We start from the raw sequence: 21708 nt of genomic DNA on the forward strand, positions 1-21708 counted from the left end.
TTTTTTTTTTTTTTAATTTCCACAACTTTTTTGGAGGAGATGCCTGTATCCCTTAAAGTTATTATTTAAAGGTATTATTACCTTTCTTAGGTATCTCATACATGAAAGTTGATGTCATTAATATGTTTAATAATGAGTAATTTTTATTCACTTTGTATCTTGTCAGTATATTACTGACCTTAAATACCGCTGACTTAGTCATGTGGATTGGGTGAAAAGTTTGTAAATGTTATGTTTCCTATAGGAATGGATGCCTCTGTTTCTGTGAAGCCTAAGCAGACCGATGTGTTTGCCAGACTTAAAGATATTATAGTTACGAATGTAGATTTGCAGTCCATTCACAAAAAGGTGATTAAAAAATAGATTCTTATATTGGAATTTATTTTGTTCTGGATTTGAGATGCAATTATTTATTTGCACAGTATACATTTATTGTCTGTCATGTACCAGGCACTTTATTAGGAATTGGAGATGAAAATGGTAATAGTCTGCTTTCACATTGTGTATAGACTAGGCCTCTTGATACCCAGTGATTTGTAAAAGTTATTTCTGAACAGTTAAGTGATTGATATTTTTACTGATAAAATTTTTTTATAGAAATAGAAGAAGTTATTGTCACGTAAAATGTTTGCAGCTAATAATTTTTAAGATTGAATTCATATGTTACTGCTTCATATATCAAAGATTCTCTAATAAGAGAACTTATTTATAATACATTGATAAGGGCTATACAGCTCTTTAATATAATAACCAGTTAATCTAATATTTTTAGGCTGTCTCTATTTTGGGAGATGAAGTCTTTAGGTTCCAACTGACTCTTTATCCAGATGCCACAGAAGGAGAGGCCTATGCTGATATGTCCAAAGTAGATGGCAAACTTAGTTTCAAAGTGGGTTGTATTCAGATTGTTTATGTTCATAAATTCTTCATGTCTCTTTTGGTAAGTTTTTTTAAACATATTTATTTCTCACTGAGGCCTAAATATCTTTGCTTATACAACTGAACCTAGATAGTAAAAATCTTCACTGATAGGGCTGTATGATGAGCACCTGAGTGCTGAACAGAATGTTATCCTTTTAAAACATTAAAGAAATCCTTTTCATGATGTTAACCAAATGAATTTTTAAAATTATTGTTTTGAAGATATAGACTATAATTCTAGAACATTTCTATAGGTATACATTTTAAATGTACATTTTATGTTTTAATTTAGGGCTTTCCACTGTAACTTGTTTAATGAAATATATTTAAGATTACTTAGTTAAAACAATTTTTTGAGGAAGTTCTTCAGGCATATGGAGGACTCATATTGGAACTTACAGCTTTTGGTTATGATTGTGATCAACAGCGTCATGAAATGCTTTTCTTTTTATTATTTATTTTCACGTACCTGTCATGGTGTATTAGTCCATTTTCACACTGCTATAAAGAACTGCCTGAGACTGGGTAATTCATAAAGAAAAGAGGTTTAGTGCACTCATCATTCCGCATTGCTGCGTAGGCCTCAGGAAACTTAATCATGGTGGAAGGGGAAGCAGGCACTTCTTACATGGCAGTAGACAAGAACAAGCTTAGGGTGAAGAGCCTCTTATAAAACCATCAGATCTCGTGAGAATTCACTATCACGAGAACAGCATTGGGGGAAACCACCCCTGTGATCCAGTCACCTCCTACCAGTTCCCTTCCTTGACACCTGGGGATTACAATTCGAGATGAGATTTGGGTGGGGACACAGAGCCAAACCATATCACATGGGCTGAAGGATTTAAATCTGCCTATTCTTCTTAGTGGGACTGCCAATCAGAACTTTTTAAAATCATAATTTTTTTTTAAAAAAGATAATTTCAACTTTTTTGGACTTCAGTTGTTAATTTCAGTTGATAATTTCAACTGTTTAATTTCAGTTGATAATCCAACTATTTTAGATTCAGGGCATACATGGACAGGCTTGTTACATGAGTATATTGCATGATGCTGAGGTTTGGAGGTATGATTGATCTCATCACCCAAGTACTGAGAATAGTTTTTCAAACTTTTTCTCCTTTCCTCCCTCTCTGTAGTAGTGCCCAGTGTCTGTTGTTCCCATTGTTATGTCCGTAAAATACCCAGTGGTTAGCTCCCACTTATAAGCAAAAGTATGTAGTATTTGGTTTTCTGTTCCTGCATTAATTTGCTTAGGATAATGACCTCCAGCTGCATTCATGTTGCTGCAAAGGACATGATTCTATTCTTTTTTATGGCTGTGTAGCATTCCATGGGGTATATATGCCATGTTTCCTTTATCTAGTCCATTGTTGATGGGCACCTAGGTAGGTTCCACGTCTTTGCTGTTGTGAATTGTGCTCTGATGAACACGTGAGTGCATGTGTCTTTTTGGTAGAATCATTTATTTTCTTTTGGATATATACCCAGTAATGAGATTGCTGGGTCAAATGGTAGTTTTGTTTTGAATTCTTTGAGAAATCTCTAAATTGCTTTCTACAGTGACTGAAATAGTTTAGATTTCCACAAGTAGTTATATAAATGTTCTCTTTTCTCTGCAGTCTCCCTAGCATCTGTTATTTATTGACTTTTTAATAACAACCATTCTGACCGATATGAAATGGTATCTCATAATGGTTTTGATTTGCATTTCTCTAATTATTAGTGATGTGGAACATTTTTTCATGTATTTGTTGGCTCCTTGTATGTCTTCTTTTGAGAAGTGTCTGTTCATGTCTTTTGCCCAGTTTTAAATGGGATTTGTTTTTCGCTTGTTCACTTGTTCACACTATTTTTTATAGATTCTGGATGTTAGACCTTTGTCAGATGCATAATTTGCGAATATTTTTTCTATTTTGTAGGTTGTCTGTTTACTCCATTGAAAGTTTCTTTTGTAGTGCAGAAGCGCTTTAATTAGGTCCCACTTGTCAATTTTTATTTTTGTTGCAGTTGCTTTTAAGGACTTAGTCATAAATTCTTTCCCAAAGCTGATGTTTAGAATGGTGTTTCCTAGGTTTTCTTGTAGGATTCTTATAGTTTGAGGTCTTACACTTATGTATTTAATCCATCTTGAGTTAATTTTTGAAATGGTGAAAGGTAGGGGTCCTTTCACCATAGAATAAAAGGTTGTTTCATTCTTTTGCATATGGCTAGCCAGCTATCTCAGCACCATTTACTGAATAGGGAATCCTTTCCCCATTGCCTATTTTTGTTGACTTTGTCAAAGAACAGGTGGCTATAGGTGTACAGCTGTATTTCTGGGTCCTTGATTCTGTTCCCTTGGTCTGTTTGTCTGTTTTTGTACCAGTACCACACTGTTTGGGTTACTGTAGCTTTATAGTATAATATAAAGTCAGGTAATGTGATGCCTCAGCTTTGTTCTTTTTGCTTGGAATTGCTTTGGTTTTTTGGGTTCTTTTTTGGTTCCATATGAATTTCAGAATAGTATTTTCTAGTTCTGTGAAAAATAACACTGGTCGTTGGATAGGAATAACATTGACCCTGTAGATTGCTTTGAGAAGTATAGCCATTTTAACAATATTGATTCTTCCAATCCATGAGCATGGAATGTTTTTCCGTTTGTCTGTATCATCTGTGATTTCTTCCAGCAGTGTTTTCTAGTTCTCTTTGTAGAGATCTTTCACCTCCTTGGTTAGATGTATTTCTAGGTACTTTGTTTTTTTGATGGCTATTGTAAATAGGATTGTGTTCTTCATTTGGCTCTCAGCTTGGATGTTATTGGTATATAGAAATGCTGCTGATTTTTGTACATTGATTTTGTATTCTGAAACTTTACCAAAGTTGTATGTCAGTTCCAGGAGCCTTTTGGTGGAGTCCATAGGGTTTCCCATGTGCAGAATCTCATGATTTCTTAAAAGCATGAATTTCTACTTAAACCATCATGCTTACTTTTCTAGAGAGTAATTAATTTGGAGGTGGGTGCCAGGGAGATTAGGTTTCTTTTGTAATATTAATGGATGTACACCAAGAATATCACTTCTAAGAATGATCTTATCCTCATTGGGAAAAATTTTTCTGTTTTTAGTTGAAATTGAGATGAAATACATCTTATTATAAATAAATTTTGACTCTTACTAATGATTACAGGATTGTAGGCAATTAACTGTCTTTCCTCATGCATGAGTACATTTAAAAAAAAAAAAAAAGAAAACCTCTTCAGAAATAAGCAGCAGAAGCTTAGTTTCTAAGACTAAACTTCATTGCTGTGACCTAGCAGTACACAATTGAACCTACTTTTGGAGAAGTACAGTACTGTCCTTCTCCCTTTCATTTAAATTCGAATTTAAAGTAAAAAGCATTCTTAATAAACAGGAGATTTTTAAAAGAATTGTTGCAAAAATTTGTCATGTGAATGAAATAATTCTCAAATCAAATGAGAGAAAGAGCTCTTTCTTCCTAGAGTAACTATTGTTACTCTTTTTAAAGTTTTTTCATTTGAAAATAAATACCTTTTTTCCCTAAATATCTGTCTCTTCCAACAGAACTTCCTCAACAATTTCCAAACTGCTAAAGAAGCTTTGAGCACAGCTACAGTCCAGGCTGCAGAAAGAGCTGCTTCTAGCATGAAAGACTTGGCTCAAAAGAGTTTCCGCCTTTTGATGGATATCAATTTGAAAGCACCAGTTATTATTATTCCTCAGTCTTCGGTATCACCTAATGCTGTTATAGCAGATCTGGGTTTAATCAGAGTTGAAAACAAGTTTAGCTTGGTTCCTATGGAACATTATTCTCTTCCTCCAGTCATTGATAAAATGAACATCGAACTCACTCAGTTGAAGTTGTCAAGGTATAAATATATAATCTAATTGTGTGTTGCTTACTAGAAATAGGATTTTCATACAATTTTTGCCTGAGGTAAAATATTGTAGTAATTTGTGGTTTTCATTCCTTATTTCTTCTAATTATGAAATCTTGACCATTGGCTTCTTGGGTCAGTGGTTAATAGTCATGTATGCGCCTCATAGAGTCTATGTTTTCCCTTACTACATTTATAATATGTTTTTTTCATTTTATAAAAATTAGCTATTATAAAATTATAGTTTAGTCAGTACTTAATTTTTTTATTTTTCTCACTTTGCACATAGCTATTTCCTTTTTTTTTTTTGATGGGAAAAAACTTTGTAAAATGTAAAATTTAAGATTTATTTCTCATTTTCAAACCTTGTCACATTTGGGAATTTTCAGTGAGTTATCTAAAGGATTAGTGAATCCAGATGGGACAGTGTTGGCTCTTTTGAGTGACAAGAGCATTTATTTGATTATGCAAATGATTGTTGGCAGGCAAGCTAGAATGACTATTACCATATGTTCGTTTAACTTTTAGATGAGTTGAGTTTTCCCCTTGAGTCTAGAGAAGTACCAATAATATACTAAGGGCTAAGTATGAGATCACTTTCTTTATCTTCCAGTTTTAGGAGGATGTAACATTTGTTTGCATGATAGTAAACTATTTGCTGTATCAACAGCCCTTGTGAAAAATAATAAATAATGCAGTAGTTATATTGTATGAAAATTATGTCTTTGAAATCAGTGTTATATGGGTTTGGTTTTGGAGAGCTCTGCATATAAACTTTATTCTGATTTAGATTGATTTTAAAAATGTGAAAAGAAGTGTATTCTAAAAGACTTCTGATAGCAGCCTTTAGCCTTTATGAAATGCAGTGTGGAATCTGTTACACAATAGGATAGTCCTCATTTTAAAATGTAAATTTGAAGTAAAAAGTAAATTCTTGTTTTTCTTTCAGAACTATTTTGCAGGCTACCTTGCCACAAAATGACATTGAAATTTTAAAACCAGTCAACATGCTTTTGTCCATACAACGAAACTTAGCAGCAGCATGGTATGTGCAAATTCCAGGGATGGAGATAAAAGGAAAACTAAAACCTATGCAGGTAAGTAGCTAGTATATAATATATGAAAATTTCTTGATAGATCATAATACAGTTCTAGTGGATATCAGAATGTAGAAGATGCTACATTATTGATAAAGCTAAACCAGTTTTCTCTTAGTGAGCATTTGTCTGTTGTATGTATACTTTTGCCTAAGTAATAAATTGAATAGACTGGATTTTGTTTCCTATTCAAAAACAACAAAAATAAATAAACAAAAAATATGCAAATGAAATCATCCTTGTTTCCCTCACTTTTCTTTGTTTTCATTTTAGTTAGATATTTGGTAAAACCAGCAAGGAGTCTGAGATAAAATCTGCTGGAGTGTGCTAAAAATATTACTCTTAATTTTGGAAAATTCTATTAAAGTTTTAATGCAGTTAAATTGTAAGACAATGCAAAGTGATGTCAGCAACTTAGTGTTTTTAATGTGTAGAGGGCCTGTTTTAATTAGAAAGATGATATCATTTTGAATAGGCAAATGTGTATATTTGATAAGCATATAAATACACCATTATTTTTAATAGTGTAGTTTGTAGAGGCCCTGTTTTAATTAGAAAGGTGATACCATTTTGAATAGGCAAATATGTATATTTGATAAGTATATAAATACAACTTTTTTTTTTTTTTGTGACGGAGTCTTGCTCTGTGGCCTGGGCTGGTATGTGGTGGCGTGATCTAGGCTCACTGCAACCTCCACCACCCAGGTTCAAGTGATTCTCCTGCCTCAGCCTCCTGAGTAGCAGGGATTACAGGCACTGGCCACCCACTCAGCTAATTTTTGTATTTTTAGTAGAGGTGGGGTTTCACCAGGTTGGCCAGGCAGGTCTCGAACTCCTGACCTTAGGTGATCCACCCTCCTCGGCCTCCCAAAGTGCTGGGATTACAGGCGTGAGCCACCGTGCTTGGCCACAGCATTATTTTTAATAGTGTAGTTAGCAGGTTGCATATCAGCTCAGAGGAGGAGGTGAGACTGGTTGAAGGTAGTTGTGGAAGTATAGGAATCCTGTGATTCTTGTGTGCCTATGTGTGAACCTGTTGAAACCAAACAGCTGAGGGTGGGATAGGGATGAGAGAAACTAAACGAAACCAAACAAAAATTTAGCAGTTTAATGGGTTTTCATACCTGTGATTATTTCAGAGTTGGTTCTAACATAAGATAGGAAGGATCAGAGGAGCAGAGTTCTACTAGGGAAGAAGTTAAAATCGAAGCTTGTTGTAGAAATGAAGGATTTCTGTTCATATACTAGTGGATATATTGCATGAAGAACAAATTATATTGAATTCTGTCTGTTTGGGCATTCATAGGGTAGGCTTTATTCCAGAGTATGGGTACCTTCTTTTAATTTCTGTCTTTCTGCTAAGAGATTAGATCTCAGGACTAATATTTGGCTCTCTCTTTCAAAAATTAGATCCCAGGACTAATATTTGATAATCCCTTTCAAAGATTCTGTGGTTATAGGTTTGCTGAAAGCATAAGTAAAACCTGAATGTCTGTTGGTAGCAGAACATGGATAAAATTATGGTATCTTTATATAATGGATGTTGTAAAGCAGATAAAGTGAATGAAATAGAACTATATGAAACAAAATTAATGTATCGAGCATAAAAATAAAAAAGTGAGTTGCAAAATGATAGTACAGTTCTATCAGTTTTATATAATTTCAGATTTTCAACAGGCAATATAATACTATTAATAAATTTTTTTTTTTTTTTTTTGAGATGGAGTCTCGCTCTGTCGCCCAGGCTGGAGTGCAGTGGTGCAATCTCGGCTCACTGCAAGCTCCGCCTCCTGGGTTCACGCCATTCTCCTGCCTCAGCCTCCTGAGTAGCTGGGACTACAGGCGCCCACCACCACACCTGGCTAATTTTTTGTATTTTGTTTAGTAGAAATGGGGTTTTACCGTGTTAGCCAGGATGGTCTGGATCTCCTGACCTTGTGATCTGCCTATTATATATTGTTTATAAGAGATGCAGTAGTGATAACTTTAAGAAAAGTATTCATGGAAATAATCTCTAAATTAGGCTAGTGTCTTTCTCTAAGGACAAAAGGAGAAGGGAATAGGGTCTCAGAGAAGTACATATGGGGCTTCCGCTATATCTGTAATGGGGAAACAAGATCTGAAGGAAATATTGCAACTTGTTAAGATTTGACAAAGCCAGGTGGTAGATTCACAGGGGAAGATTATAGTATTCTCTGCCCTTTTCCTTTCTGCTTTTTAAAGTGTTTTAGAAGAAACAAGAAAAAGTAACATCTGATACTTTAGCATCAAAGTATGATAATTACTTTAACAGAAAGGATCCTTATTAACTCAGGAATGCAGCAACAGTGGATGAGGCCACCACTGTCTAATTTGTCACCGATCCAGGTCTCTCTAAACACCCACTCTTTGGTCATAGTCTATAGTTTTCCTGGGCCTGGGATGCAGCCAAGAAAGGGTATCAGGCAGGTGATACTAGCAGGTTGTTTCCCTGGCCTGGATGCAGCTCAGAAAAAGGGTATCAGGCAGGTGATACCAACAAGTTGTTTTGGGTGGATCGGTTTGACGGTTTTTAAAGAACTGTGGGGCTGCCTTTCAAAATTGTCCTTCATACTTGTTTTTTTTTTTTTTTTTTTTTTCCCTCAGCAAAGTGAAAGAGGGGTGAACTTAGTTGCCCTTCAGGAAGCTGTGGTAATCTTGGTTGGTATGAGAAGTGGGGTGGGATACACAATGAAATTCTAAGGCATTAAAATTACACCTGTTATATGAAGCCTGGGGCTTAGGACAAGCCATAAATCCCTGGTCATTATCTTGTACTTAAATAGCTCTGTATTTTCATTTAAACTGGGAACTAGGCAATTTCTCTGGTGGTAGGGACCTAATTTGGGGAAAACAGGGTACTGTGGTATTCAGAGGAGATTTGCTATTGTGTGAATTTGTAAGTACTTGAAACAGGCCTTTTGAGCCACTGTGTCTTACACAAGGTAGTAGAAGGATAAGGAGATTCAAAGAAAGTACTGGTTTAATGGATTTTAGCAGCCAGTAGCAGCTTCATTTGTTTTAGTTGCTTTATCTTGTTCTACAGCCACCTGTGAGAAAGTTGGTATTATGCCTATTTTAGAGATTAAGAAACTTGAGTTAAGGACATTAAGAAACTTTGCAAACAAGACAGCTTGAAAGTGGTAGAGTTGATACAGATCTGCCTGACTCAAAGCCCTGGCTCTTTTTCTTTTTGCCACACATACCCTTTTATGAAGGTAAGAGATAACATGCTACCTTCCTATTTTTTGTTCTTTAAACATTCTTTGTAGATACATTTGTTATTGTTCTAAGTGGTATTATTCTTGATAAATTAAACAAACATTTTATATATATCCAGATGCATATGTACTGAAATTAAGAGCTATGTAGCAGGAGAGCATCTTTTTACTTTTTGGTAGAGACTAGAAACTGAACAACACTATTCCTGTATTGAGTTTCGAGGGGAGTAAATAATATAGAAGAAGAAACTGGTACTGGGTGAGGTGAGATAGAGACAGAATGGAGATGGGAAGATAGGGAAAGGGGACAGATAGGCACAGGTCCAGGAACAGGAAGACATAGTAACAGATAAGCTATAGAGAGTGTTGGAGTACCAGAGGCAGGGGCCTGGATATGGGTGAAGGCAGAAGTGTGTGTACACACAGTAAACAAGGTGAAATACTTCTCTTCTGGTATTTATAGTCCTAACTCTAACTCTCTCTTTTTTAGTAGATGAACAATTAATTTGAAAAACCACAAATTGAGATATAGATATGATAGTCTGCATTTATTAGTTATAGTTAACAAATTATTGGTGGTTTCTAGGTTGCTCTCAGTGAAGATGACTTGACAGTTTTAATGAAAATTTTGCTGGAAAATCTTGGAGAAGCTTCCTCACAACCAAGCGCTACACAGTCTGTGCAGGAAGCTGTAAGAGTGAGAAAAGTTGATGTTTCAAGTGGACCTGACCATCTCAAAGGTATAAATTGATGATATTTACTTTATGGAGAAAAAATTAGTGTTAATGTCATATTTATATTTAGTATTTTTCTGGTTGTCCAGCATAATGTGGTATGAACTAATTCAGTATTGTACTACTTATTGTGGAAATTTGGCTGAGGCTGGGATGTATGTCTGTTGTCTGCTACAGGGGAAAGGGTCACTTATTGGTATGTGCTTGTTTACCCTTTACTTGTGAATGCTAAATTTGCTGAATTCACTACGCACTGAGGTGGCATATCTTGAGAGAAGAATCAAACTAGATAGGCAGTGTAGTAAGGTCCCAAAATAATTAAGAGAAAAAAGGACCTTGGTATCACATATCATACTCAGGTAATTGAACCATGAGAAAGGAAGGTATTCTTGTAACAGCTTTATTTATCTGGACTTACTGGAGCATTATGTATCAAATACATAAGATAATTTTTCAGATCATTACTTTGAACCTATTAAAAGCAGTGAACCTTTTGAATTCAGCCATTTTAAAATAATTTTTCTAAAATATAAGATTTCTTTTTGATTTCTTAAACAGATTATATTAAATATAATTTCACTATTTTTTCATAATTTAAAGCCATTGATGTGAATATTATGTTTTATTAGACTGTAAATAGGTTAATATTTTCATGGCTGGAAAGAGATGAAGTACCCCTTGCCCATATAATAAATGGTCCTGGCTGCTGTGCTTTTCTAATGCTGTCATACTGTCAGCTATTACTTCAAATGACAGTAATTGATAAAACTACCAGTTGATACACCATATCAACACTGCTTCTCCTATAGTTAGGCTAGGTGTGTTTTGAAATCAGACAAGCAAATGACTAGAACAGTGTGCAAGGTTTCTGGTTTAAGTGGATAGTTTTAAGTATTGCATAAGCTTGATGAGGTCAACATCTCTCCAGGTGAAGTTTGTGCCACCATACAGACAAATGCTAGGTAAACAGGCTATTGTTATAGTTAAACAGGAACTATGTAGAGATGAATAAACTATTAACAGGCAAGCCTTACGTGATTAATGATCTCATTATGTTCAGCCATGATCACGGTCATGTATCTGGGTCTTGCTATATGGACACCATGTCACTTGGGAAAATTTGTGAATTCAAATGGAAGCTGCAAAGATGATGAAAATTAAAATATAAATTATTTCCAAGAAAAATAGAATTTTCTAACTTGGAGAAGGCTTATATGGTTAAAGTTATGCAGTATTTGTTTTTCCAGTAACTTGTAAAAACAGACTGTTCTGTAGAATGACAAGAAATTAGAGTCAATAATGAAAAAGATTATAGACTCTGTCCATAAGAGTGATTGAAAGCAAGATCTATTCAGTCTGTATGCTCTATCTAAAGATGAGGGAAAAGACTAACTTCCTGAAGTCTCATTTGTCTCAAAATTCCAAAGCACCCACTCCTTTCCCCTGCATCATATGTGAACTCTGTTTGATTTTGCTATTGAGTTTTATTCTGTTCTTATAAAGATAACGGATTGGGTAATATAGGTAATTAGAGATAGTGAGAGGTGCATTAGGCTAGCAGAGAATCTGTTACTAGCTGTCTAATATAAGGCAAAGTATTGGACTGTTCTCTGTCTCCAATTTCATAATGTCTTGAAAATGGCTTGTAGCCAGTAAGTGCCTTGAAAATTAAGTCCCCCCTTTAAAAAAATTTTTAACGTAGTCTGCCTGTGCCTCTTTGTACATTTATACTAAATATATATGGAATAGTCATTGCCATTTTTTTTTTTTTTGTTCATAATGCCAGGAATTATTTATTTATAATAATTATAATTCCAAACATAAAAGTGAGGATATAATTTACTTAAAAATATCCCCTTGTATTTTTCTCTTTTTTTTTTTTTTTTTTTTTAATTATACTTTAAGTTCTAGGGTACATGTGCATGACGTTTATATCATGTATAACTCCCCAATGCAATCCCTCCCTCCTCCCCCCTCCCCATTGCCATTTTTAAAATTTAACAGTTGGAATGTAATTGCCATTTTTATTAATTGTCTCAGTATGATTTACAGAATCCCAGAAAGCATCATATAAATTTAGCATAAGAAATTATCTCATATTTAAAAATATTTATAAAATTCTGTACCTACTTAAAAGGTTTTAAATTTTCACCATTAGAACAAGAAGATTGGACAGACTCCAAGCTTTCTATGAACCAGACTGTCAGTCTCCAATTTGACTTTCACTTTGAATCTCTTTCCATTATCCTTTATAACAATGATATCAACCAGGTATGTAATACATTTCTGTAATTAGAAATAAATCCTTAACTCTTGATAGTCAGTTTTAGAGTGTTGGCCTTTTTTTGTGGGACTTTTCATTGAAACATTTAATATGTCTATAAAATTCTGTTTGGCCTACAGAATATGCATTGGTCCTGCCCTCTTTATTCACTTTGTTGGTGTTTATAATCTTACAAGGCTAAGGCAAAGTACTCAGGGTTTTATTTCTTTCCAAGTAATATCAGCACGAAAACACATTTTGATTTATTAACAATAGAAGAATTTTATATACGAGTGATTATTTGTACAGTTTTATCACATAGCTATATATATATGTATATATAATGACTTACGAATAATTTAGTAGTGATTTTGGAGCTTTACCTGATTATTTTTAAATTAACAATTATCCTTGATATATAAGCATTCATTGTGTTTCTATTAAATAAATGTTATATGTAGTAGATTATGTGTTAAGGATACTAATTAAAGAATTGAAGAACCAAGGTCTTATGCCATGATGATTTGAACTAAATAATATGTCAATGGTATTTTAGAAAGCTATTTTTTATTATGCAGATATTTCCTTCCAGTAAATATTTTTAATTATATTATGTCATACATTAATCCCTATAATACATATGACATATTTTAATATCCATATTCTGTATTGATTATAGATTCAACAGTGAGCATATACCCTAATTGGGCAGTGAACAATATACTCAAATGTACATTAACAACAGATACAGATTATGGGTATTATATCTGTTAATGTCCATTTATATGAAATATGTTCATTCATATTTCATTTACTACAAATTATGCAATATTCATACATTGTTACTATTGAATTTTGGGCTTGTATCTGTCATTTATGCGATGAACTACCTTATTTTCTAATGTTTAATGCTCCTTACAACATCAGAAAATGACCTTACTGAAAATGAACAGTTATTCTTCATTTTACTTGGTACCTTCATTCTGCTGGTTCCGCAGTCTTAGAATCTTGATGTTTACTTTTATTTCATTGCTTGTATACCTTCCTTATTCATTGAGATTCTGAGTACTGTCAGTTTTTTCTTTGAATAAACATTTACTTTTTTCTGTCAATTCTCACTGCTGCTTTATTTGAAACTCTTCTTACACTTGTAGTACTACAATGTTTGATTTTGCTATTGTTTGATTTTTTACCTTTCATCCATCCTAGATATTGGCACAAGTTCAGTTTCCTAAATGAATCTCATGTAGACATTTCCACCGTCCCTTTCCATTAATAAACATTGTGTTATATAATCTGAATTTCATCTTATGGAAAGAAATTCAGTGGCTCCAAATTGTCTACAAAAGGAAACCATATCAATAATCCTATCAGGAAACATTAGTGTGTTGTGATCAGTAGATGTATCTCAGGTCATTTCTATTAATGGTTACAGAATAAAAGTTTGTGAATTATTTCCATTTTCGTAAGTTAAAGGCATTCAAAGTTTACCAGTAATAATGTCATTCTGATCCAATCGCATGAACATACTATCTTGAGTGAGAGAAAGGGTGGAGTTCTAACCAGTGTGCTGATGATTGCACATACCCAGCACCCCTATTATCAGTGCCAGGGTCTCTAGTAAGCAATGGTGATGGATGTTCATCACTTCCCTGAAGGTTTTTGTTTGTTGACTGGCTGGGTTTTTTTTGTTTGTTTGTTTTAAATTTTGGGCATGCTGAAATAATTTGGAATTATACGTTATGGTAGAATAAAGATCGAGGTCTGTTTTTCTGTACATGAAAATTTAAATATTTAGTTTGGGATCTGAGACTTTGATTAGGCCTCTGTATTTCTTTCTAGTTTTTTCTCTACCATTCTTTAATTGGAGTATCCAAGCCCAATCACCCTGTATCCTGTGTCCTCAGAGCATCTTGAATTGTTTGTTCATGTTTTTCCTTCATGTAGAGTGTCTTCTGCCACTCTCTTAGCCTATCTGATCCCACTCAGCCTCTGAGGCTCTGTTGAGTTCTCACCTTCTTCGTGAATTTTCTCCAGCCACAGTGAACTCTTCAACCTCTCTGAGCTTTTACTATTTATACTCTTTACCTAACCACTAAATGGCCTTTGTGAAATGTGAGAAGACATAAATATGAATGAATAAAATACTGTATGTCATAAAATATTTAATCATTTACAACTAATAGCATCTTATTGTGATGTTCCTTTTAGTGTATTTCTATTTTGTTTTCTCAAGTAATTAGGGTGTATGCTCACTGACATCGTCTACCATGCCTTACTGTTTCTCGTAAACCTCATAAATCTTATCACTGTTTTTTAACAGAAGAGCTCATTAAATATTTATTAGTTAGAGGCCGGGCGCAGTGGCTCACGCCTGTAAATTCCAGCACTTTGGGAGGCGGAGGTGGGCGGATCACGAGGTCAGGAGTTGAAGATCAACTTGGCCAAGATGGTGAAACCCCATCCCTACTAAAAATACAAAAAAAAAATTAGCTGAGCATGGTGGTGTGCGCCTGTAATCCCAGCTAGTCAGGAGGCTGAGGCAGATAATTGCTTAAATGCAGGAGGTGGAGGATGCAGTGAACCAAGATCGCGCCATTGCACTGCAGCCCAGGTGACAGAGTGAAACTCCATCTCAAAAAAAAAAAAAGAAAAAATTTATTAGTTTAATTGACAGAACTCTTTCCTAATTATTTTTATTTACATTAAACCATAAATCAGATAAAATTTTCTATACTAACCATTGTTGAATACTCACACATATATGTATTTATTTGTATGTACAGGTATACTCACAAACATGCATATTATTCTCTGTTCCATTCAGCTGTTTTAGCACTCATACTTTTAAAATTCATGAGATCAGTTTGCCTTTAAGCTTTGAATTAAGTAATATGTTTAAAAATAATTATATAATATTTAAAGATAATTGATTCTTTTGCTTGAAAAATGTACCACAGGAGTCCGGAGTCACATTTCATAATGACAGTTTCCAGCTTGGTGAACTCAGACTACATCTTATGGCCTCCTCAGGGAAGATGTTTAAGGATGGCTCAATGAACATCAGCGTTAAACTTAAGACATGCACCCTTGATGACCTCAGAGAAGGAATTGAGAGAGCAACATCGAGGTTTGTCAGCTCTGAATTTGCTATACATTATTTAAGGTTGACATTGCACCTGGCATGGCTGCCAGGTGTTGCTAAGCTAGGGATCATCAAAAGAAGATCTCTGGCTTTTCATCATACTTCTTGATTTGAATTGCATTAAGAAGTAGTGCTAATATCAGATTCACCTGCTCTAAAGGTTAAGTTAAAGGGAAGTTTATAATAAAATGGAGTAACATCTTTAGAATGGGAACTAAGAGAAAATGAGTTTTAATAGTTAAATCCACATGGGGTGATATATTTGGTGATGTATTTTTCTAAATTCTTCCCAGTGGGCAGAATTTTGTTTTAAAAAAGGCCTCAAGCTATGGATTTTGCCTTCATCGTGTTTATTTTGTTCATGTTTTTTTAAAATAGTTATGCAAAATTTCTTTCAAAGTTTTAATAGAAATAGAATCTCTAGTGCATTCACATCATCAAGCCATTTTTGAAAGGATGACTTATAAAGTGGGAAATATGTAATTTTCAATAGCCTAATTATGTTTTTATTTTTTTCTCAAGTAAGGAGACATAATATTTTGTATCTGATTTTTTTTGTTGTTTTTGAGAAAAACTATGTTGCTACTTAAACTTGGACTCCACTGAATACATATGGGATACTTGTGACCCCTTGGTTTTTCTGAGAGATGAATAAATGAGGAAAGAGTGCTGTCATGCACCCAGCTTTTCTAGTTTGCAAATTTTGTGTCTGGAGTAGCTGTCCACAGCTCTCTAGGCAAGGGTGATAAATGCTATCATCTGTTAGGTAGCCTGCTTTTTCCAGTTCATGGGAGGATGTAGGGGAACTATAGTCGAACACACTTGATACACACTTGATGATTTGAATTGTATTGAATACTTTCAGACTCAAATTTTCATAGGATGATCTTTGAAGATAAATTCCTTCAGGGAGGTTTTATTTCATAAACTAATATAAAAAGGCTGCCTTATATTTTGTGTGACTACACTGATGTGTTTTGTTAATTGCCCAAATTCCTTTCCGGCCATTATTGGTTTGTTTCTCTAGTATTGCATTATAATGTAATACTCAAGAATTGCATTATAATGCAATAATATATAATTCTATTATAAGTATAAAATATTCAGTAATTGCTTAATAACATATATCTTGCTTTGGAGATTAGTAGTCTTGTTTACTAATGGATAATAAGATTCTGTTTAATGTTGACCTGTTTTCTATACAGATTAGAGACTGAAAGGTGAAAGAAAGGTTTTTGAGATATATGGGAAATTCTTCATCTTTTTTATTGTTTTAGCAAGAATAAAATAATGAATAGCATTTTTTTTTTCAGAATGATTGACAGAAAGAATGACCAAGATAACAACAGTTCTATGATTGATTTAAGTTACAAACAAGACAAAAATGGAAGTCAAGTTGATGCTATTCTTGACAAGCTGTATGTATGTGCTAGTGTGGAATTCCTGATGACTGTGGCAGATTTCTTTATCAAAGCTGTGCCTCAGAGTCCAGAAAATGTGGCAAAAGAAACACAGATTTTACCAAGACAGACTGCCACAGGGAAGGTCAAGACAGAGAAAGGTTAGCAGAATTTATCTGTCATAGATGACAACTTGTATATTTTGACAAGAATTACAAATCAGAAAAAAGAGAAATGAAGAATTTAAGAATGTAAAATTAGTCTTTTAGGTTTAAGCATATTCTATATAAAAACTTTAGCTTTTTAGTTTTTAAAAACCTTTTAAGAAATATTTTAAAATGGAAACATTTTTAAGAGAGAGGTATAGTAGAAATTGGACCAATGGCCAGGAAACTCCACTTTGGTTCCAGCTGTGCCATGAACATTTCTTTACTGATCCAGAAATGAAGTTAATTTGGGTCAGTGGTTAGTGGCCTATTTTATAGGTGGGGAATCTTATTCAAAGAAAACATGTTGAGAATTCTAGCACATTGAAGAACAATTGGAAACATTAAAGCAGAACATGGGGACTTTGGAGGACCCAGCAGGACTTCCCTGGATGTCACCTTAACTCCTTAAACTCTGGAAGAGTTTGCATGTCTGGTCTCGGTGTATGCTGAAGCCACTTTCAGCTCTATACTTCTTTTATTCTAGCGTTATCCGGTAGATCGGTGATTTTCTTTCTTTTCTTTCTCTTTCCTTTTCTTTTCTTTCCTTTTCTCTCCTCTCCTCTTCTCTACTCTTCCCTTTTTTAAAAATTTTTTTATATTTTAAAAATTTTTTTGAGATGGGCTCTCACTCTGTCACCTAGGCTAGAGTGCAGTGATGTAGCTTGGCTTACTGTAATTTTTGCCTCCTGACGTGAGTTCAAGCAATTCTCCCACCTCAGCCTCCTGAGTAGCTTGGGTCCACAGTTGTGGACCACCACACCTGGTATATTTTTTTTTTTTGGTAGACGTGGGACTTCGCCATGTTGCCCAGGCTGGTCTCAAACTCCTAGGCTCAAGCAGTCCACCCACCTCTGCCTCCCAAAGTGCTGTGCTGTGGATTACACCTTGCCCCTGCCAGATCAGTGACTTTTCTATGTTAAATTATAATTATCTAAGGTCAGATATTTTTCTCTCTAATATATAACCCAGATTGGAAAACTAATATATCCTGGTAAGAATGCTATTTTTAAAATTTACCTTTAGTATTTTCTAAATAGTGATCATATCTGGTATCTCTATATTTATATATGCATTGAATATATTTATAGTGTAGATTATATGATATTGACTATGGACTTTTGGGTGAAATCGAAAGAAACAAGTAATAATAATCTCTTTTATCAGGGTCTCTTTTCCTCTTCCTGATATTCTTCTTTCCAGTTTTCCTCTTCCCCTGCAATATAGTATATACTTATGCCTGTGTACGTGCACATACTTTAATTCTGAAAAAAAATAAAACTTCAGAACAGGATTATTCTTCCTGGGTCAAAGTGGTAATGATATTCTTGGGACAGGGATCAGATTGCCTTACCTTGCTCAACCTGCAATTGTTAATAATCATTTAATACTTAGTATTAATCAACCAATTAATATTGTCAGTTTCACCATATCTGTTATGGAAAAACATTGAGAACAACTTAACAACTTGTAGATAACATGTAGTCAAATGAAAAGACTTACCTTAAACTTTTCTGGTTCCTGTCATTTGTTTCTTCAGATGACTCTGTTAGACCAAATATGACTTTAAAGGCCATGATCACAGATCCAGAAGTGGTATTTGTTGCCAGTCTGACAAAGGCTGATGCTCCTGCTCTCACAGCCTCGTTTCAGTGTAACCTTTCTCTGTCAACATCCAAACTCGAGCAGATGATGGAAGCTTCTGTGAGAGATCTGAAAGTGCTCGCTTGCCCTTTTCTCAGAGAAAAGAGAGGGAAAAACATTACCACAGTAAGAATTACCTTGTGTCCTAATCTTGGGTTGAAGAATGGCAGAAACGGTTGATTCATAGAGTCCTGGAATATGAGATCTCTGCAGGGACTTTAGAGATTATTTATTGTGAACTTGGGGTTTTACATATAAAGATATTGAATTCCAAAGATGTTAAATGACAGCCATGGCTGCTAGTGACAGAACTGGGGACTACCTCCAGAATAGTTTTATTTTCATTATACCATCTTCTGTTGAGTAGTGTTTGAATTTTAGTCCAAATTAATATTCTTTTTCAACTGTTTCTTTTGTTTACCAGAGTATAACTAATTAATGAATGAGTGAATATTTAGGCTTAGAATGAAAAAAATTAGAGTCATCTCGCCAAAAGTGATGGTGTTCTATTATTAAAAGCAAATGTCAATTATGTTTTCACATTATTATTGAAAAATATGATTTTAGTCAGTTAATTACCACACCAATTATTTTGTAGTATTGATAATTTTATGGTAAGAGAATCATTATATTATGTGACTTATTTGCAGTGGTATTTTAAATTTAAAAATATGTGGACAAAGTGACTTGCATAAAGAAAGTATGAAATCTATACGTTATCATGAAATACTCTTTGACAGGATAGTCTTTATACATGTCACCAAAAGCTTATATCAATTAGCTCTTCCTAATTCTTTCTCTTTTAGGGACAAGGGTCTCACTCCGTCACCCAGCCTGTAGTGCAGTAATGCCATCTTACTTCACTTCAACCTCAAACTACTGGGCTCAAATAATCCTTCTGCCTCAGCCTCCTAAGTAGCTAGGACTACTAGCTGGCTAGTTTTTGTTTGTTTGTTTGTTTGTTTAAATTACTTTTTTATAGAGAAGGGGTCTTGCTGTGTTGCACAGGGTGGTCTTGAACTCCTGGCCTCAAGCAATCCTCCTACCTTGGCCTCCCAAAGTGCCAGGATTATAGGTATGCACTACCATACCTGGCCTTATCCTATTTTTTAAAAAACTGGCAATTATGCAGTACTAATTGCTCCATTCAGTTCAAGTACAAGCTTATTTATTCATTTCCTTAATGATATAAAAGAATATAGCTTCACAATTTGAAGATTTGACTTTTATTCTAATAAAGGCCTTATATGATATTTCAGACTGACCTGTCAAACATCTGGAAACTGTTTACTTACCTACTTTACCACAGTCTTTAGCTCACGTTTATAGTTATTTCAAAGGTACATTTTATAGAGTCCATAATTTAAAAACTATTTTGGCAGAAAGAAACATTTTAAACAGTAAACGTGCTTTATTACTAGAGGATTTGGCATGATAAATTCATCAGAACTGCTTAAAGTGATTTACCAGTGTTCAGAGATTTCTCATAGTTCAGGAGAGTCTTCACAACAGAGTCTCAGCTAATTTATTTTTGCTTTTTTGCTTTTAGTGTAATAGCAAGCTATAGTTAAAGATCCCAAGTTAAGTAAGACATGGTTCTTGTAAGTGTGTTTTACGTATATAATGGATCTATGGAAATGCGAATTTCGTTTATCTGTTTATAGGTCTTGCAGCCCTGCTCTTTATTTATGGAAAAATGTACGTGGGCTTCAGGAAAACAAAATATAAATATTATGGTTAAAGAATTTATAATTAAGGTTAGTACTTACCATATTCTTTGAGTGAGAATTCTTATTTTTCTTCACAACATTGCATATTTGCAGTTGAGACAGTATCTTTTGATGTCTCTCATAACTCAAGCATTATGCAAGTCACATATTCAGTAATCCGTAACTTCTAACGTGAAAGTATATTTTTCTTTAATGCAAATGTTTCTATTTTCTTCAAAAGAGTACTTTTTAATATCTACAAATGATTGGGGTAGTTTTTCTCTATTATATTTGCATGCGTGTGTTGGGGAGGTTGAGTTGGAGGAGGGAAGAGATGGGTGGGAAGAGAAGGGAAGAAAGGTTGGAGAGAAGAGGTTGTTATTACTTTATTTGTAATAAGTTCTTTTTAGGCTTTTATTTGATATATAAGTTGATTGAATTTAATAACTATATTATTTGGCTTCAAGTATTTGTAATGACAGATGTACACTAGAAATAATTATTAGAGTTTACTGTTTTTTTCTCTGCATTTAAAGTATTGAAAAACAATAATTGGTTTCCAATGGTATTCAGGTTCTTTAAGTATGACCTCGTGCCCAGTCACGAATAGAAGATATAGAATACTTTCTGCAATCTATTTCTCTGCACAAAGGATACAAAAATGAGTCCTTTTTTGGTTAATTGCTTAATTTTTGGTTAATTGGTTAATGCCAGTAATGGTAGTAGCTTTACTTATATAGGTCCGTGACCAACAGTGATTGAACTAAGGCTCAAACTCATTTCATTTGAAGTACCATGTAAATATCAATTTAGTTTTTTCTCAATATTTTAAAATGCTGGATAGTCTTAGAATATATATTGTTAATGGATTTACTTTTAAAAATATATAAAATAGTAAATGAGGGGGGAAAGTCCTCGAATTTGCATGTATTTTCTCTTAAGGTACTAGGTTAGGTGCTGGTGAGAATTTCCATTCTTTGTACATAAATTTATGATTGATTCAACAACCATTTTTGAGCTTTTACTGTGTATATTTTAAAAATGTCCTTTACAAGGCAGTGGGGATATATAGCCCCTGCTGTCAAAAAACTTAATGACATATGCAGGAGAAAGAAAGAAATCGGAGATTACAGCTTTCAGTGCTAGAGGCACGGCCAATATTTAGTTGGGAGCACAGGCATGGGGCCTTTAATTCAGACCAGGACATCAGGCAAAGCTGTGTAGAAACAGGCCTATTTGATGTGAGTGTTGAAGGGAGATTAAATAGATGGAGAGCATGGAATGGTTAATCCAGACAGAACTGATAATATGCAGAAAGGCAGAGGTGTGAGAAAATCCTTTCAGATTTAGAGGGGTGGTCACATATGGCTGAAGAGAATGGTGTGGTGGAGTTGTAAGACTGGAAGCATTAATTATAAATGGCATTAATAAGACAAGGAAAAAAGTTGACAAGTTAGGAAAGCAGTACATACT

At 34.2% G+C, this 21708-nt stretch overlaps 1 protein-coding gene across 3 annotated transcripts in view; it reads left to right on the top strand.

The window, feature by feature from the left end:
* The window catches only part of VPS13C (vacuolar protein sorting 13 homolog C), a 197684-nt gene that overhangs the window by 112287 nt on the left and 63689 nt on the right, over nucleotides 1–21708 (top strand). For all 3 annotated transcript variants that reach the window (XM_033189884.1, XM_033189885.1, XM_033189883.1), the window contains exons 42-51: nucleotides 245–348; nucleotides 773–940; nucleotides 4485–4789; nucleotides 5748–5895; nucleotides 9721–9874; nucleotides 12027–12139; nucleotides 15092–15261; nucleotides 16590–16837; nucleotides 18423–18652; nucleotides 20191–20283. In XM_033189884.1, the coding sequence (XP_033045775.1) occupies nucleotides 245–348; nucleotides 773–940; nucleotides 4485–4789; nucleotides 5748–5895; nucleotides 9721–9874; nucleotides 12027–12139; nucleotides 15092–15261; nucleotides 16590–16837; nucleotides 18423–18652; nucleotides 20191–20283 (1733 nt within the window). The remainder of the gene's footprint in view (nucleotides 1–244; nucleotides 349–772; nucleotides 941–4484; nucleotides 4790–5747; nucleotides 5896–9720; nucleotides 9875–12026; nucleotides 12140–15091; nucleotides 15262–16589; nucleotides 16838–18422; nucleotides 18653–20190; nucleotides 20284–21708) is intronic.

Source organism: Trachypithecus francoisi, unplaced genomic scaffold (genome assembly GCF_009764315.1).
Source record: "Trachypithecus francoisi isolate TF-2019V2 unplaced genomic scaffold, Tfra_2.0 Lachesis_group3, whole genome shotgun sequence".
NCBI classification, from domain to species: Eukaryota; Metazoa; Chordata; class Mammalia; order Primates; family Cercopithecidae; genus Trachypithecus; species Trachypithecus francoisi.